General features: G+C 38.0%; 1 protein-coding gene across 1 annotated transcript in view; it reads right to left on the reverse strand.

Annotated features, from left to right (window-relative positions):
- Positions 1-20,435, reverse strand: part of WWOX (WW domain containing oxidoreductase) — a 488,561-nt gene that overhangs the window by 364,090 nt on the left and 104,036 nt on the right. The window contains exons 7-8 of the mRNA XM_042027155.1: positions 14,552-14,737; positions 10,648-10,912 (exon numbers count right to left, since the gene is read on the reverse strand). Coding sequence (XP_041883089.1) covers positions 10,648-10,912; positions 14,552-14,737 — 451 coding nt within the window. The remainder of the gene's footprint in view (positions 1-10,647; positions 10,913-14,551; positions 14,738-20,435) is intronic.

The following is a 20,435-nucleotide window of genomic DNA, read 5'->3' on the forward strand; positions in this document are numbered from 1 at the left end:
TTCTTCAATATTGTTTGCATAATAGCAGGTACAGCATTCAAACAAAAATCAGTTCTAATGTGCCAGGTCAGGATTTTCAAACCTATTCCTTTCACACAAAGTCTCATGCTCAACACTTGAGCAAATGCTTCCATAACCAGTTAGGAGTTTCACCAGTTATTTGTAGGTGCCCACCCATCTATGAGGAAGTAAAGAAATGAGCAATGGTGTGACCAATCATTTTAAATAAGCTCACACTAAGTTTCAACTCTTATGTCTCCTCAACTACATTTTTGGAAATATCAGCCCATAAAACAGTACTGCTGGGAGAGATGGAAATCTACAGCACTGGCAAATCAATCTTGCATGTTTGGGACAAGTAGATCTTGTTTTTCAAGACAAAGAATTCTCTCCATATATCAAAAAATACTTTATTTTTATTTAAGATGCATCATCCAACATTGCTATCTCCATCTTATTTCAAGGTGATGCTTTTGCAATTAATAAAATTCCTCAACTACCTTCTATAGATTTTCTTGGCATACACTGAAGACTGTGCTCTATCCATAGTGATACTTAACTGCAAAAACATGTTGTCACTAAAATAATGGATGGAATTTGACTATGTTGTTTATATTTACTGACATCCTCCTTGCTAAAATAGGATTGATGCTACTACTCTAACAACTTCCTAGAGGCAGCAGAATAAAGAGGTTGGAAAACCCAAATGACTCAAGTATTGTAAGTCTCAAAAGAAACTTTAAAAGCTAAGTAAATTCAGAAATTCTCTGATTACAAATCCTCATACAGATTATTGCAAAACTACTAAGTCTTGTATCATTTGTGGTGCATTTTTACACTGAATTAAGCACAATGGGTTGATTCATTATTATGTCTACTTTCCCCCTGAAGAGAATAAGTACAAATGTACTTTATCACAAGGAAATCATACAAACTCAGGTCATCTAGCACATATCAGAACACAGAACCATTTTAATATTTCAACTGCCAAATGTATTCAAGTCCTTTTTTGTCAAATCCTTTTCTATTCTTAAATTTGACTCTTGAATCATTTATATGTTTTAAACAACTCTTAAAATCATACATTCTGCTTTTTTCCTTTTTTGATGAAACTGTAGTGAGAAACTACAGACTTAAGGTCTAAGACAGTAGGTTAAGAAGAAGAGGAGAGACAGAAGGGCACATCGTGTCCTACCAGTATTGGCAATAAAACCAACATAAAATTAAGGAAAACATTTTGGTTTCATTCATTTTTCTGGAATATATAGTCCTGTTGGGGTTTTAGTCCCTTTTCTTCTGTTTCTTTAGAAACATAAGTGCCCTTTCCTAGAAAGGAGGCACAGAGACAGTAAAAATTTAGGACTACAGTAGAAGTTCAGGATTTGACCAGTATCTAACTCAATCCTTTTAATAACTCTTCAGAAATGGATACACAAAGGAAGCTACTGAACTACAAAATGACTGAACTACAAAATGACAGTGAATATCAGTGGAAAAACTGAACACACTCTTTAGGACAATCTCATCAAACCACAGACCTATTTCCCTCTACATGGGAATCTCACCAATGCTCCAAGCTGGGCAAGGAACATCCTGCAAGTTTGAGTCTTGCCTTTAGGGAGAAAAAAAGGAAAATTACCACACTGATATCTGTAACACACACACACAAAACAAAAACAAAAAAAAAAAAAAAAAAAAAACACAACACAACAAACCCAAACCAGCAGGTTCCCCCACATTTTCCTCAGGAGGAAAAAAAAAAAAGATACCTATATATACAACAAACTTTGGAATAGAGAACTGACATGAACTAGAAACACTATGAGCATCACAGTGGGATACCTCCCCAAAGCATAGAAATATTCATATATCTATACACACACGTATATTTTCAATAGCTTTCCTGGAAGGAAGTTTTTAGGACTGTTAATTCAGTTATGCAGTTACATCCAGGGAATGCCAACATGATGATAAATGACGTGTCACACAGTAAAAAATAAACAGATGGATTTTTTTTTTTCCAGGAAAACAGACCCTTATTTTGTTCACCTATCCAGGAATATGAACTATATTAGAAACTCAAGTATATTTTTCATCTCTATAGATGGATAGAAATGTAGGTACATACACACACACCTACATATATATACAAACATTAAGAATACTGAAAAAAACATTATGTATTACTCTGCATTTGATATACTTTATTATTTTTGGACCTTGCAAATATACTTTTTAAATGAATTTTCTCCAGAAGAAGGGACTTTCTAGCTCACATTACTTGGACACTGTACTGTTTACTCTTCCATCTTTTTTGTAAGGTCAGAAGAGATTTCCCCGAGAACTTCAAATAAATAAGATATCCAGCTGCACAAACACTATACTGTTAGAATACTTTGGCTTCCTAAGGAGTATTTGACTTTCTCTGGATGTAAATGATTAAAGAGAATCCATCATCTGAAACTGATTGGTGAACTGTTTAAAGTGGTATGGCACCTCTTCAAAGATGACAGAGCAAGAAATGAAAAGACCATGGTACAATAAAGCATCTCAGATATCCAAGGGGTTCTAGGGAAATAATGTAGCTAAGCACTGCATCCCCCAATTAAGAAATAGTACTTAAATAGTAGCTCCATAACATAGGATCTACACTGCATTCTTTTTTTACAAAAAAAAAAAATCATATTTCATCTATTCTACACAGGGCCAACACAAGCTTGGGGTTTCCTGAACATCTGTCCATTCATAAACAGAAGCTTGGAAAAAAAATGTGAAGAAAGATAAACCATGTTCTAGAATCCACAAAATTTATATTGCTCTGTGAGTTATGATCACAAAATGACACGGACTAACAGCATTCAATTATGTAATTTCATTATTTTTACCATTTACCGTTTTAATTTTGGGCTCGGGATTTTAACTTCTAAGGGTCAAAGAAACAAAAACTAACCTTTGTCCAAAAATATTGCTTCTGCTGAACTTCAGCTGTTTGGATTATCAGCTTTCTTTCGTCAAGAGCCAACTTGAAGACTTAGTATCAGCAGGTATGGATGTGCATGTAACAGGCAAGGAAGTACCTTATGCAATTTGTGTATTATAGGAGAGTTTTGGTTAGAAAGGACTTTAAAAGTCACCTCATACCAACCCCCTGCCATGGGCAGGGACACCTGCCACAATCCCAGGTTGCTCCAAGCCCCATCCAACCTGCCTTGGACAATTCCAGGGATCCAGGGGCAGCCACAGCTTCTCTGGACAGCCTGTGCCAGGGCCCCACCGCCCTCACAGTGGAACAAATGTGCCCTTTTTTCAGTTTGAAGCCATTCCCCCTTGTCCTGTCACTCCATGCCCTTGTGAAAAAGTCCTTCTCCAGCTCTCTTGGAGCTCCTTTAGCTACTGCAAGTACTAAGGCCTCTCTGGAGCCTCCTCTTCTCTCAGGCTGTCTGAAAAAGAACTGCTCCAGCCCTTTGTTGTACAGCACAGTAGCTATGTCTGTCCAAAACTTAGAAATCATTAATCAAAAAGACTTTTTAGGGACTATTTTTTCTATAAAAAGTGATCAAAAATTCATTGCTAGTTAAAAACTCAAACTTTATCACTGAATATTGGCGAGTTTCTTCCTAGACTGCAACAGTTCATTGGGTCATTATACAAGAGCCACAGCACATTGACTTTGCTTTTGATCACAGTTACCTCATTCATAAAAATTTTATCTCTATTACTCCCTAGTTACTAAATAAAATAATCTTGTGATTTATGTGCTAGCTGGTAACTAAGAAGGTCCAGATCATACTTTTATGTACAACAGAATCTGTAAGTGACCTTGCTCATGCTCACAAATGAGAAGCTCTGAAGTCACAGGTAGGGTTGAGTCACCTCATCTGCAGCAGCTGGAGGGATCTGGGGTGGCAAGGGGCACCCCCTGGGCTCTGGAGGGGCACATGGAGGGCTCTGGAGCTCAGCAAAGCAAAAGTCAATGGGGCACTTTGGGCACATTCCCATTTGGTCTTCAACAACGCACAGTGATATCAAGCACCAATTTTCACTGCTCACTAGGTCACAAAGATAAGGCAGAAAGTACAGGATTATTTAATGGAAGTCCTTTTGTTTACCATATATTCATATATATTACTCATATAACAATATCCAGCATAACCTGTAGGCAGATTAAGAGTGGAAAAAGACCAGCAGCAAAGGTAGAATTACTACCTCAGTTCATAGATACATCAAGACCTAGGCCAGCAAATATCAAAAAAAATTGTTCAGACTATTGCTGCCACTTCCCCAAGCTAAAAGACATGTTTGCATTAGCACAAAACAAATGCATGAAATATAGGCACACTGTTTCAGCTTTAAAAAAAAAAAAATCAAGACTTAATTTCAAACTAGATTATTCCAGCAAAAGTTACCATTGATAGCTAAAGCCAGAAAAAGTGTAGGAACATGAATGTTTATACTTTTTGGTTTCTACAACTCAAGTATGTAATACACCCAGAAAAGTTCCTCACAGTGTATTTTCCCTTACATTCTCTTTCCCAATCTATTCTTTTTAACAAAGCTCGATGATAAATTCTTTTGCTGTTTTCTTAGCAACGCTTGTCAAAAAATATTAGATTTATGTGAACTATGCAAGAAAAATTTTTGTGTGTGGCCACAAAACCAGAACTGTCACAAACCTGTACAGAAGCAGAGTTTTAACACAGTTGCTATGCAGCAAAGTAGCACACAGTCACTTTTGAGACAGAAGACCTTATTTCTAATCAGTCAGAAGGAAGGGAGGCCAAGAGGTTGTACATATAAGTCCAGAATATTTTCTGATGCTGTTATTAGCTATTTTCTTCCCTGACAGAAGGGAATAAAACCATGCACTGTGAAAACACAGACTCCCACAAGGAGAACCCTTGTTTTCCGCACACTTCCACATCTTTTTGGAATAACTGACATCAACAAAGAATATCTGTACAGCAACATGTAAAATAAATGCAAAAATAAAAAAATTCCCAGAACCACAGAATTTCACTGCCTAAATACTTTAAAAATTGTCTCTTCAAACTCACAGTTCTAAATTTTAGTCATCTTTACCCACGGAGAATAAAAGCCTTCCTTATTGTCAGTTATTGCAGTAGTTGAATGATTTTTGAGCAAAGAACAACTCATGATGTTTCAGTGTGAAAAAGGTGTCCAGAGGACTACCATAAGGATGAGGTAAATTCCTAATGCTGAGTATAGTGATGACAAAAAAACAAAGGTAAAGGGACAACAAAAGAAAAAAAAAAAAAAAAGAGAAAAACCCATCCCATTCAGCTGTTTCTATCAGAGTGCAACATCATTCCTTTCACCCAAGCACCTCAACACTCGTAACACAACAGAAATTTCCTTCCTTATGGTTTCTCAAATACATTCTGAGCAGATCAATTCTGCACAGCACCTCAGAGACTCCACAGCACTCCAGGTGCACTTTAGCTCCATAAGTGATGGTGAGAAAAGACGGGAAATAATAACAATAACAAAGGGCTTTTTCAGTCTGAAAATATAGGGAAATGTTCTTTTTTAATTTAAAATTTTAATTTAATTACATGTAATATAAGACATTATGGACCAAATAGTCCCCTGCCTTGCAGCCCACACACTTGACAAAACATTCCGGAATTCTGCACAGATCTGGCAGGGAGAGGAAGAAATTCCTTATTTCCTCCAGAAAACTACAGGTCAATAAGGGAGCTGCTCCACAAACAGCTATGGGGGTGGTTTTGGACACACAAAACTCTATGGCCACCACTCCCCTTGAGCACCATTCTCCATACTGAGACCCTGACCTGTTCACTTTGGCACAAGGATATGTTTCCATAGAGACTTTCCATTCCTGTGGTATAGGTTACAGGGGACAAATTTAATTTGCCCTTATATTTCATGCTACATTTACTTTAGCAGCAAGTTAAAATATGTATCAGTTAAATGTAAGTTTGATAATAAACTAGCTTATATTACATTTTATTGCTAGATAGGGCACATAAAATGATCAACAACTACTTTGGAAGCATCTCTTTACCATACTATTACAACAAATCAAAATGTTCTTCCACATAAGCCTTCTTTCCTTTTACCCAATTCAGTCAATTTTAAATAGGAGTTTTATGCAAGGAAGCACATGCTATCAGGGTTCAATAAAATTTGTCCCTTCATGGTACTAGAGGAACAGTCCACAAACCTGCATGCTCAAAAGGAGTGCTGTGGTTTAGCATCACTTTAACATTTACACTTCAGGCATTAATCCATAAACCAGGAGAACTGCCCATGTGATTTACACACTGTCTACAACTGCTGATATCCAGTAGGTGGCTATTTCCCTTTCACTCTCCCATCCTCTTTCACTTCCTGCCCAGAACTCAATTTGAGGAAAAAAAAAAAAAAAAGTCTTTTTAATCAAACTTAAACTGTGATGCTCTTGTCAAACAGAGCTGCCTGTTGTTTTTAAGAAACCCCAGTGCATTTTCAGGAACGTCTTAAGGACAGAAATAGAGGCCAAATTCTATGCTGGAACATGCTCATACCCACCCTGCCCAAGGCTGCTCTTGGAGCTGAACAGGCACAGCTGAGGGCAAAATTTGGCCTGAACTGTGAATTCAGAACTGGAAGCCAACATTAACTCAACACAGCCCACACAGATCTTTGGACAGCAAAAAATGTTTGCTTGGAGAAGGAATTCTATCCCCAGCTCTAAGGGTAATTCCAGATTCTTCAGCAAAGGACAGGGGAGAAAGTAAAGGGGTGATGAGGCTGCAGGGCCTCTTTTGGGCTTCTATCAAAAGCAAACAGATGTGATCATTAGGTTGAAGTCACTCCTGTAGATGCAGATTGATTTCTTTCCAGAATAAGACTTCTGAGTTGATGTTAGGTGTGCATGGAAACCATCACAGGAAATTTAGATTTAGACACTTCCAACCTATGGCAAAAACAAATCCAGTAAAGCCATTGTAGGCAGTGGGGTTTCCTCCTGCTTCTATGAACACTGAAATACAGGGCTACTACCTCAAAGACCCCAGGAAAGTATCACAGTGGCAAGAATTCATGGTTTTATATAAAACTTAGACATGCAGAAGACTTTGGAGTCCTTAGAAATATTCCTTATAATTCTCAACAGCAATATTTTAAATACAAAATCCAGTTCTGGAAAGTTACTATATTTCGGGGAGGAGGGAGAAATCAAAGAGTACTTCAAGCATCAGTCTCTCTCCACAGTGAAAAATTAAGGGCAGAATGGTCTTACTACACCTAACTGACTTTTAAAGGTGACAAGTTGAGCTTTTATAAACGTAATTTATAGCTCAGCAACAGAGCCAGCGTTTTACTCCCAGCCATTACACATCTGCTAAAACTCCAACACAATGGCTGGCTTTGCACTGCAACAGGAAATGTAACCCAATAGTCTCAGAACTTCCCCAAACCCCAGCCATTTCTTAATGTAAAAGGATTTGGAAATTCAGCTCACTGAAACATCTGTTAAGCTCTTGCTACTCTAACACATGATATTCTTTCTGCTCTCTTACCTGCCAACAAAAATATTTGGGTCTATGTAAGACTATCACAAGTGTGTGATAATGGCACACTGCTTATAATTTTATACGCCATTGTACACTCAAAATCACCTGGGGGTGACACTAGATACCACACTCAGTGTAAGCTTGAAACTCACAACAAATAAATTTCATTTTAATCTTGTATGTAAATAATGACAAATCAGATAGGTTCTGAATGACTAAGATTAATTTAAAACAAAAACACCAGTGTAGTCAAACTTTTCTTGAGTCAGTTTTTAAAGAGAGAGGGAAAAAGAGAAAAGAGTAAAAGAGCATGAAAAAGAGGTAGAAAGAAAAAAAACCAAAACCCTAGAGCCTTAGATCAAACCAGCTAAATATATGCCTGGCCTACACAGTTACTTTCAGAGCTTCTCTTCCAATTTGTTATTTACAGTGGCCACTTGTTTCAATTGACATTTAATTATAATCTAAGCATCTCCAACTTACTAAGTACTTAGTGGTAAGTACAAAAGAGGCCCTTTGACATTAGTAGAGCTACAGTTACTTCAATAATTAAATGGTAATTTATTTGCAACTATTTCTTTCTACAAAATACTTCTCCATTTCTGTGTAGAAAGACTTGTGGATTTTAGATTTTGAAAAGAGGCGGGTGGGAAAGAAAGGAATAGTCTTCTGTTTCCATTGCTCTACTTCAAACTACTTCCTGGATACCACAATAATACAAAAAGGCCTTAGAATCAGGTATGTGCAGCTGAAGTTCCTCTGTGTGTGTGTGTAAATATATATGTATATATGCATCTATATGGACTCCAGGAGCCTGATAGTTCAGGACATAGCAAACAGCTTCAAACTGGCTCCAGGAAGGATTGACCTCTCCATGTACCAAAATGCTGCAGCAGCTAAAGCTACAGCCTGAGAGATCAAAACAGGTCCAGACATATCCATGTGGCTCTTTGTTTGGGCTGCCAAACCTCCCCTCTCTCCACACAACCTTGTCATCGATCTCTCAATTCCAGTTACGGGCCCAGCTCAGTTGGAAGTACTTTAAATGCTGCTGCATCATGCTGCATTGTGCAATGCAGACATCCTTGGAACACTCAGGAGCGAGGAGCTCACTACCTTGGGACTGCAGCTGTAAGGCTTTGAGATCACTCCCAGCATTCTGACCAGAACACTCATCTAAACTCCAGGGTAAGCTGCCACAGAAACATGGAAAGGAAGCCCAGAAAAAGATCCCCAACAAAGTCTATTCCAGGTTGATAACAGCACAATCCCTAAAAAAGAATCAGCAGCAGCAAATCATTTGCTCCCTACAAGCCTTAAAATAGAAACGCTTACACTGATGATGTTGAGAATTTCAGCTCAGCTTGTTTGCATACCCAGCAAGGGGCACTTTTCTAGATTTACTGGCTATTGAGGCATTGGTAGAGTTCAGGGGAATATAACAATTCATATCAGAATGCGAGTTGTAAAATTGATGCTTAACCTCAGCCCATACCCTCCATCATGACATTCAAATAACCTCAGTGAAATGCAAACGTGAAGGACTTAACAGAAGTGACTTGGGTTGGACCAGAGTGCACTGTTATTCAGTGCTGATATCTTTACTTTGTATTTGTACTGTACTGTATTCTCTTATATGTACAACCCATTAACAGACCCTATATAAAAATCTATCAATTCTTTTAAAGAATTCAAAATTAACATCAGTGTTTTATTTTGTTCCTTAGAGGATAAGATTCCCTGAGCAACAAACACAAAAGGTTCCCTTTGCAAAAAATGTGTCAGAGTAAATAAAACTAACAATTCATAAACTTCCACAGACTGGATCCTTTTCATGGGATTTTGATAACATTCACTTACACATTCTCAGGAGAACTTCAAGAATTTGTTTTACAAACAATCCCTAACACAGCAGAGGCATGGTTTTACAGGTCCTGGTCAAAAAAATATGCTGTTGAAAGATATTATTACTTGTCCCAAAGTGCCAGAACACTCACATATCAATCTTGTGGACATGAATAGGTTTTGCACGTGTACAAAATGCAGGCGGAGATTGGAGGTGCAAGGGCTCTCCTGACTGACATATGGTCAAACACTGGAGTGTTTTTTGCTCCACGGGTCTTACTGAAGATGCAGTATTTTTCTTTTATGGACATGTAATCAGAGTTTTAAACACCCTGTGTTTTCCACACACATTATCCCAGTATAAATTAAGATTCTGCAAGGGTATGGATCTTTTCATTTCCCTAACTCATAGACACAAACATTCAAGGGAGAGTCTTTCTCCCTGCTCCTCTTTTTGGGAACACCCTGCTTTGTCAGTCAAAAAGGAATCAGAAACACTCTACAAGGGTAAAACAAGCCAGTTCTCAATGAAGTAAATGTCATTCTCTGCCTAAAAAATACTTTGGACTCAGAGGTTCAAAGGATAAGAGTAACCCCTCCAAGTGCTGGAGGTGCTGCAAATTCTTACATAATAAACACTCACAACGTTGGCTATGGAAGAACTGCATAGCCTTTCATTATGTTGTGGTTTCAGTCCAAAATCCAATGGAGACAAATGGAAAACACCCATTGTCTTCAGCACTTTGTAAGAATCAAGAAAATTGTTGGGTTGTTGCTTTTTTTTAAATATGAATGAAGGTGCTTTTACCACTGAAAGCACTTTCCCTCAGCCATTAATAATGTCTGTAGTATCTTTTCTAACTAGGGCATCTGTTTACATAAAAAATGCAGTCAACATATTCCACTTAAAAGCCAAAGCAATTTTTTTTGATGTTTTACGTATCCTGAGCACAGAAATAACTCTAAACTATCCCACACCTAAGACACACAACATCCTTAATCAAAGTGAAAATCATATATTCAAACGAGGTCATGCACTCCATCTTAGATGGTTCCTTAACTGAAGATTGACAAAGTAAATCTTAAGTGGTTGAAGAATCCTCTTCTAGAGCGCTGTCTTGGTATGATGTTTGCCATTAAAATCAGGGTCATGCTTATAAAAGGCAAGAGGTCAAAACAGATACATACATCTGGATTTTTACAACTTTTCTGCCCCGATTTGAAAAAATGAAGACACGCAAAACAGCTTAAGGCATTCACTTACCATGGATTTGGTGAAAGGTCGAGCCAAGGTAAACAGCAGAGTGTACACCCACCAGTTACGATGAATGGAGGAATAAATCATATTTCCAGGATGGACTGAGTTGGATGTCACCCCGTGGGGAGAAAGGCGTCGGTTCAGCTCGTTGGAGAACAGGATATTGCAAAGCTTGGAGCGGTTGTAGGCCAACATAGCCCAATATTCCTTCTTAGATGGAGACAGCAGGCTGAAATCAAGCTTTCCAGAGGAGTCTTTAATTTCTGTAAATCTGAAAAGCAGTAAATATGCCTCAGATACCCCAGAGTTAATTTCACTCCCATTAAGAGCAACATAAAATGTAGACAACAGAGTAGATCCTGGCCAGAACCAACATAAAACAACAGCTTATTTAGCAGTTGAAAGCATCAACTGGAAATTGCCTGAGACTCAAGGAACGGTCCCATATAATATGGTAGTAAAATTATTGGATAATTAGAAGAAGCAAACAATAAACAAAAGTCAAAAAACACTTTGATGGTTTAAAGACCTTGCATGTAACTTACAAATTACTTTTTTTTTTTTAATTAAAAAAAAAAAACCACCAACAGATTTTGCTATAGATCCTAAAAGCAGGATCAACTTGGAGGAAATAATGTAGGATAAAATAACTCTCCATTGGAAGCAGAGAAACCCAGCATCTTTTCATTTCCCCTTCTTCCCATCCCCTGATCATTTCATCCAGTGCTCACACCTAGCACACTTGCATTTAAGTGTTCAAGGAACTATGGATGAGTCTCACTGCCTCTTAAGCTTTTTTTAGATTAAAAATTGATGAATATAAGAGGGTTATAACCTTGGTAACTTGCCATCAATAGTCTTATATGTTTAAAAGATAAATGTAAACAAAGCCAAAATGAGTTCTGGCAGAGTATAATGTTTTTAAGTATACCCATGGCATGGCTGAACACAAATCAAAGTAACTAGTTGACGTTTTTTAATTGGGTCTGACAGAGTCATTAAACACCAGCTGTTTGTTATTAAAAAAAAGGAAAGAAACAAAGTAGTGAATGTTCTAAAGACATTTAGATGAAGAAAAGAAAATTTCCATAAAGCATTTCCCCTCCCAGTTCTTACAGTTTCATTTATTAATTTACTGGTCGATCTTAATATTAGAAAATAATACTACATTTAGTTACAGATCTATGTTTCATTCAGAGGAGCTACTAAAAATAAAAAGGATTTAGCAAGCTCTTTTTAATACTCAGTGTTCAGAATCAGCTGGGGAGAACAGGGATAAACATAATTATAGTACACACTAGAAAAATGTTTTAAAATATCTTTACTAATTTTGCATCTCATGGCCAGAAATGAAGAGATCAGCTGGAATTTCTACATTCATTCTGTGAGCAGAATTATAATATGCTCAGAGAAGAGCAATACAGTATTTGAACTCAAGAGGAATCCAGGACGTTCTGTGTCGTGCAGAATCAGCCCTTCAATTTCAACAACAAAATTTCTCTTTCATAATTTTCAGTTAGATAAAATACATTTCTGAAATTAACAGGACTATTCTGGGAGGAATTTCCTATATTCATTCCACAAGTAATCACTTCTGACACCAAAAATAATCCATAAATAAAACTCTTTGTGTGTTACTGTATAAAGGAAACACGGTGGCATATTTTGAGTCCAGCCCTGCAAGTGTGCTTATGTGAGTCAGTCTCATTGAATACGGGGGAAGAAGGGTTGTACAATCAAGTTAACAACACAGAAATAAAGACAGAAGGAAAGTGAACCTACTTATTATTCTGATTTTAATATTATGTGCTTAAAGTACCCAAAAGCTTAATTTAAACAGAATTCATTTGTGCTGAATCCAGAGAAGTAACTAGAAGTGAACGAAGAACCAGCGAGGCAAATAAATATTTTGCCTTGGAGCAGTCCAGGATAGCATTTTCTGCAAACATGGGACTTTATTTTTCCCCTAACAGGGGGTCTTGACTTCAGCAAAAAGATCCAGTCAAGGTTTATGGAAGTAATTAGATACCAACACTTCTGTTTTACGACATGGTTTAAGGCTCAGAGTTCTCAAGTAGGTCAGAAAGAATGACTACCTAATAACACTTAACTAACTCCTTACATAAACTTCTTGCCATTAAACAGACTGGGGTGTGGGGAATGCACACTTATTTACAATGATCAGTTTAAGGATAAGATAAGCCATAAGACATTATTTGGACTCCTTAGAAAAAGGGAAATCTACTAGTTGTGTTAATTATTCTATTCCAACATAGACTATTACTTATTTCCTGATGGGCTTCTCTAAACCTTGGCTGATCTCACCGACTTAGAAATCAGCACTTCCAAAATGTTTCAAAAACACAGATAAAGATGTCCAAAGATGTGAGCTCTGGCTACACACAGCACTTAATGCAGTGAAAAACAAAGATGTCATTTAAAATACTATCAGAGGTACAAACTTACAAGGGGGAACGAGCAGCTGACAATTCAACATAATCTCCCATTAAATAACAGCTCATTTATACGTATCCCATTGTGCCCTCCACATCTGGCAAGTGATTGGAGTTGGCAGATTTATTTCTAGAGCTATCTTGCCTGCCCTGCAGTAGCTGCCCTCACTCCTAACAGGACTCTGCTACTTGCTTTCACAAACCTGGTGTGATTTGCAAAGATAAGGATGTCCAGATTTTGTTACCACCTAATTACTAGACATTTCATGTCTTTTAACAGTGGGGAGGATTATTACTGGCATTTTCTATTGCTTCCTTTCATTTCAGCCATCATAAATTTAAAATGGTAAAAGTAAATCTATCTGCAGTGTGTCATTTATACCATAAGCCCCTGTGTTTGGAAGTGATAAAGGTTTCAGCCCGACCCTTGGCTGGTCTCTCTCTGCCAGGTCCCTGGGGTTACATTTTACGGAAACATGATTAAAAAAAATAAGCTTCATTCTGGGTCACTAAAACATTTCAGAAATATGAAGACAGGGGAAAAAAAAAAAAAAAAAAAAAAAGGCACTCACACATTCTTCCTTTTGGTTTGCTAGAGCTGCTACACAAACCAAAAGTGAAATAGAAATCAACAGTAGTGTTTAAAGCTGGATGTTACAGGTTTAAATCCTGCAGTCCCTGAACTAAATCAGCAAGGAGTAAGTGGTTTGTGCCCAGTAAAATTCAGAACTGGGGCATTCATTTTGCACAAGGAGCTTTATTTAAATCAAAGCCATCTTTTCAGTTATTAACACAAAAAACACAAGCACATCTGAAATAAGGCAAACCTCATCAACATCTTTTTTGCCAACTGTACTTTTCCTGGCAGTAGAAAAGATGAGCAACTAACATTTTAATTAAAAAATTCACCAAAAGAGGCATGGGCAGATTTGTAATATGTATTAACTACACTACTTCCCATTTTACAATTATACAGCTAATGTCTGCATTGAATTCCCTAATTTCTCATTATAAAACAACTGGATTTCATCTAGCAGTTTTTAATTGCATTGTTTCTCCTGCTAAAATAACTGCACATTCTTCTTGCTAAGATGTTGAAGTTGTTGAATGACAAATCAATATAGGTCATGCCATTCAGATTTAATCAATTATTATTCCATCTCCTCACAAAATCAATGCGTGGTCTGAAACATGGTGAAAATCTGCATTCACACAAAGAATGATCAAAAAAATTATCTACATACTGTTATAAAACTAGAACATGTTTTATCCAGCAACAGAGCCAAATCCAGAAACATCCACAGGCATTAGTAATGCTTCTATTTTTAAAAAGATTATTCAAAGGCAAACGCTCAAGAGCAAGGACCTTCATTTTCGGAAACTTGTGGCTCTGCCTGAACTGTTTCATGCTCTAAGGATTAAAGATTCCAGTGAAACCAAAGGTAACATTCACCAACCTGTGGGACTCAGAAGATACCACCACAACCCTGGCAGGAGATGACTGGCATAAAACATCTTCCAGAAGCTGGACAAGATAGAAATGTCCCAGGTGGTTCACCTGGAAGGTGGACTCCAGGCCATCCTCCGTCAAGGACCAGGGAGCACCAAACACAGCAGCATTACAGATCAGGATGTGGAGTGGCCTAAAAAAAATCAAACCAGGACAAAGAAATGTCAGCTAAATACATGCAATTACAGCCCTGTGTGAATGGGATGCAGGTGTGCCTTGGGTGTAGGTGTGAGGGATTTGGCTGGCTGGTTTCTGTGGGAAGGAGCTGCCCCATGCTGGGAACAGCTGATTCCAGTTGGTTTCAGGGGCCCCACTCAGGGTCCAGCTGAGCCCCACAGTGACACACCCTTGGAAGAAGGGTACAGAGAAAAAGGCAAAATGCCACACAGCACTATCACTGCTCTCCCAATTGCTAATTGGGAAACCATCTCCATCTGGAGCACTTAGAAAAGAAACTTTTCCTGGGGGAAGATCAACTCCTACCACTTTCTTGTATGCAGTACACATCTATTCATGACACCTGCACAACTGGTAGGGGACAAGTGATTAAGAAATAAAGACACAATGAAACAAGGCACATGTACACATTTTATACTTCTGCAGCTGATGAAGTATGCTGTTAAAAAATGCAAGACTGAGTTGGAAAATAAAAACATTCTCCATAAACTGTAATCTTTGGTGGAAAACCTGCACACAGTACATATGAGATCCTTGAGACAGAATCCTTCCTCACTGAACTCAACTAACCCAGTTTAAACAGAAATGTCATGATAAAGGAACTTCAAATGAAAGGGTAAGATTATACCAAACCAAGCTAGAAAAGAACCTAGGCTGGCACATACCTCTCTCATTAAAAAAACAGGTCCAGAAAACTTCAAATTCCTTGAGGTCTCCAGTGTAATGTCAGGATACTACAGCTTGCAGCCTTCCCAACCTCCACAGCAAGATCAAGGACAAACGCCCTTTCTGTTCTTTCTTGTCTCTTTCCAAACCCTTACGAAACACAGCAAAGTCTCTGGTCCTCCGACCTCAGATGGATCTGTATTTGCTAGATTGCATCATCTCTGAGGAAACCTTGGCACCAGCACTGTGTTCTTGTCCTTGAGTCAGAGCCTGATGCAGCAGACCTCAGCAAGCTCTACCTGAGCTGAGAACCTCAGGTTTGAGAGCCTGCATCTGGCATCCCTCACCCTGGTGTATTTAATTTGGAAAAGTCACACAAAATAATGACAGCCAAAAATTCCTGCACTAATACTTGTGATGTCCCAACACCAGAATATTAAGATCTGTCACATTTGTTTAGCCCATTCCAGCCAATTACGTCTTTACCGCAACCCCATGAGACAAAATCAACACTGAACATAAACTCTAACTCTGAAGATAATAAATGAAGCACAACTATGAAAAATAACTGCTTGCCCTCTGCTCTTCTCAAGTAGTTCCTCACAGCCCTACACACAAAGTATGGCAGGAGACAGAGTCAGAACATTTCCCCACGTGATTGAAGGACATATATACTGCAACTCTGAGCATCTGCAAAAGGAATTCTGGAAAATAATGTGAAACAGGAAACCCCAGATTGTCAAACAAACCTAAGTAATTATATTCCTTCAGGCATGTTTGAAAGCACCAGATTCTGATAGCTCAGTTTTCAAAAGAACATTTCAGGGGGAATCAAACACACCTTAGCTGAATACTGAAAGAAATGAGTAAGGATTGACATAAAGAGTAGGCTGTATTTTCTTATTAAAATAGATTTTGACTTCCAGCCCATTGGGAAGTTACCAGTGTAGTGGGCTTTAATAAGAAGTTAACAATCTGGCATCTATTCCTTTGCCAACTTGGAGAATTTTACCAAAAGCTCCAGAAGCAGAGTGAAACATCTGTGCACTTTGAGAGACTGAGTTTCTGAAGTGCTGGATTTCTGATTTGCCTTTTGGTCAGTGACACCCATACACAGAATATCTGTGCATACATATTGCATCCACCAAAGAGACTGAAGATAAACAGGGACTGTCCTTACAAAGGCAAAGTTCTCTCTTTCTGTTCAAATCAAATGGCAAAAAAAAAGCAGTCCTTTTTTTGATCTTTGCAGCCTCACTCAGCACAAGCAGGATATTCACTGAGTTGTGCAGGATCCTATTCTTTAGAAGGTAACAGATCTTTTGAGGTACGTTTTTATCAAAATTATTTAAACCAGAGTTCATTTTGCCTGTTTTGAGATGCATCTGCCCAGAGGAAAACAAAGCTGCTTGAAGCTTGAGAGGGCATGGAACTTTGGATGATTCATCACCTCTTATGAGACTTTAAGAAAAGCTCTAGCAAGAATTAATTTACAGATTTGTACATCTGCTGGGAAAAAAAAGGAACAAGTTTCTCCAACACGGATGCAGTTTTTGGTATAAGAGCCTCCTGTATGGGAACTGCAGCACACAAATGCAGCAGCAATACCAAAAATACCATCACCATTCCCTCCAAAACAAATATGACACTTTTGAAAAGATCGTCACTCTATTTCATAATGGTAATGTGCACTATGAAGTAACAAATCACAGACAGAAAGGATTCACATATGAACCAAAACCATATTCCACCTATCCAAACTGTAGTATCCTTCAATATTAGTAATTACACAATAACTACCTAAGGGGAAATACACACTCTATACCTAAATCTGTCAGCTCAATTAATTAAAAAGAAGATTCTAGAATTATAACACCATGAAATTTAGTCATTTTTTAATTGTTAGGCCATTTAACTGGATTTTATAAAAGAAATAAAATTATGCTTCAGTCCATTTTATGAGATTTGTATTTTTCAAAGCATATTTCTCATTTTTCCAATGTAAAAGTAATTCAAATTTAAGAGACTGTAAAATTAACATTTTTTGTAATATTCTATTAGAAAACAATCTGTGAAGAAATACCAAAATAAAAACAGAAACATCTTGAACAATTATCACACTGAAAAGTTAGTATCAGATTCCCTTTTAGAATTCCTTTATTTTTAATTAGTACTATGGGTTTTAAATGCTAAATAAAAAAGGATTTTTTTCCTAGATAACTCCACAGAAAAGAAACCTAAAGGGTTTCATGAATAGATACTGATGTTTTGCTTCATTTCAGCTCAGAAAAAAGCCACCTCTCGGATTTGGATCCACGTCCATTAAGCTATCGGTGTCTCTCGTCAGATTGCTAACAAAGGTCCAATTACTGAAAATTGTCATCTAAGTTTTTGTGACCTGGCCATTTGCACACCAGGAAATGAGTGAGATTACCTGGGTAACAGCCACCGTGCAGTTATGAATTTCAGCCACAGATGACAGATTCTAATCTCAATGGTGCAGAGCTCTGTGTCACTGAACGTATCATTATGCAGGGACAAAATTTTTAAGATACGTGACAATTCACACCACACATCTGGCACTGCAGCTTTGCTTTATGACAGGAGTATTTTCAAGTGATAGCAGAACTATGACCTTGATTTCACAAGTTCATTAAAAACATTGCTGCAATCTGCATGAGGCTTCCTCCTGAGCCCAAGGAAAAAAACATCCCCCCTCGGTTTAAAATAGTTTGTAATTCTACATCAAAGGCACAGCTCAGGCCAACAAAGGATATCAGCAGCAAAGCAAATTCTCCATAGTGTTTACTCCTGGTATCAACATGACCAAGTGCTCCCTCTAACCATGATGCCCATTAGATATTTTTGGAAACACTACAGCAAAGACCCTGCAGAGTGTTATGAAAATTTGCCTCTATGTCTCCTTAAAATGTCTTCAGGCAGTGACTTACACCCCACCAAGGGACCTAACGTGGGCTTCCAGTACCTTTTAGGTGGGCACTGGGACTGAGTGTGATCTGCTCCATTATAACAGGCAGTCACTGCTTCTAATCCTTCACAGCCTGACTGAGACTCAGGAACTCACTGCTCCAACTGCAAGGTACACAGCAATCCCAGAAAACCCTCACCGTGCTGCTAAGTGCAGCTACAACTTAGTGAAAGTTAAAAAGCATGCAAAATTAGCCAGGACAGTCTCAAATGTGAATATCTGAGCTGAAATGCAGCTGATATTCTGTGCACTTCACAAGCCTGTGATACTTTACTAACCTTTGCACTGGGGAAGTCATTCAGATCTCACATGCTCTGCACAATTCACCATTAGAAAAAACTGAGCAATCCAACTCCTCTGAACTATTTGAAAATACAGTAAGTGAATACATTAGAGAGATACAGAAATTAAATTGTTGCTATAAATCAGTTAGTTATGAAATTTAATAATCAATTTGTTAGCACCTGATGTAAAACTACGATCTGTCAGCAGCCTCCCAAGCTGGCTGTGTGCAGCAGTAGATATTTCCAAGGGAATTAATTACTGATGATTTGCAAAGGTAAGAATAATATTTTTCAACAAATGTAGCCTGTGCACTAGGAGGTTAAACAAACACCACCAAAATGTCAACAGAGTTCTTGGCTTTGGTGTTCTCCCATTTCAAACGTAATGAAATAGTTAACCAGAGAGTATGCAAAGGGAATACTTTCAAATCTTCCCATGAAGCAGAATGTCACACCATCTGGGGCACTTCTCAAGCGATTTGAAAAGTTCACACTGTTTGGAATTACACAGAAATTCAACAGAAAAGGCCTCACCATATCCCCAAAGTCCCATAAGCAACTGTAGACCTCTGTCACGGCCAGTAAAGAAGGCAGAGCTGTGACTTCTCTTCCACAAAGAAGCAAAGTCACAGCCCACCAAACTTTTCCACCCCATAATCCTGAACACCCATGTTGCTTTCTCTGAAAGTTAGAAAGTTGTACTTCTTTCCATGAGGGAATGCCTATATACACAAAGGGAATATCCAACAGGCAAGATAAGCTTATGGCTCTCCAGAAAACGGGTGAATTAAACAACCATCTCCAGAAATCCCCCTCAGTTTTACAAGCAGTACTGACAGGAAACTAAGCAACAAGAAAATCACTAAGTCAGGGTTCAGGCAGAAGCAGGAAAACTCAGAACCATGTATAATCTAATACTGACACAAAAATATTTAAATATTTACTTGTACAGTGTAAAAAAAAAAAAAGCACTGCTTAACTCAATGAATTTTGCAAACAAATACTTAATGTCTAACTTCCCTTTTTCTAAAAATATGGGCTGAAAGGTCAGCAAAAATACCCTTATTGCCCACTGCCAGCTGACAGAAATGTGGATCCTTGTCAGACAGGCTTCATTTAAGGCAAGCCACTAACACAGGACTTAGAGCCCTGATGGATGATCTCCTGCTAGAAGCAAGGAAAATTCTCTGCAATTCATCCTACTGGATTTCTTTGCAGGATTTGACACTGTTGATCAGCAAATACTTTTGCCCCACTTCTAAGAGATTAATGGCAGTGGACTGAAACTGTTCTGATTCTTCCTTCATAACACATACATGGGAATTATCATGAGCAGCTGCTCCTATGCCTTCCTAATACATCATCTGCATACTGCCATATAGGTCAACCACCCCTCAATCATTATTCATTACCTCTCTCAAATCTTCAGTGTACAATTTCATAAATGTTTGGAGAGGGAACAGAGGTCTCAACTGATTTAGAACTAAACAGAAAACATCCATTAGTCATGGTTTTCCCTTTATTGTTTTTTCTTATATATACAGAGAGAGGACAACAACTAAAATAACCCCACATCATTCTGCACTTTCAGAAATTAATAAGAGAGAGCAGCAATGAAAATATCCAGAATCTGGTAATTTTCATTCAGTAGCCCACTTGCTACCTCAAAGTGGTGCATCTTTTTCAAACTCAGGCAGCAAATCATTATTTGCACA

This window comes from Corvus kubaryi, unplaced genomic scaffold, assembly GCF_017639235.1.
Source record: "Corvus kubaryi isolate FWS band 111438036 unplaced genomic scaffold, C.kubaryi_AGA036_p1.0 37300, whole genome shotgun sequence".
In the NCBI taxonomy this organism is placed as follows: Eukaryota; Metazoa; Chordata; class Aves; order Passeriformes; family Corvidae; genus Corvus; species Corvus kubaryi.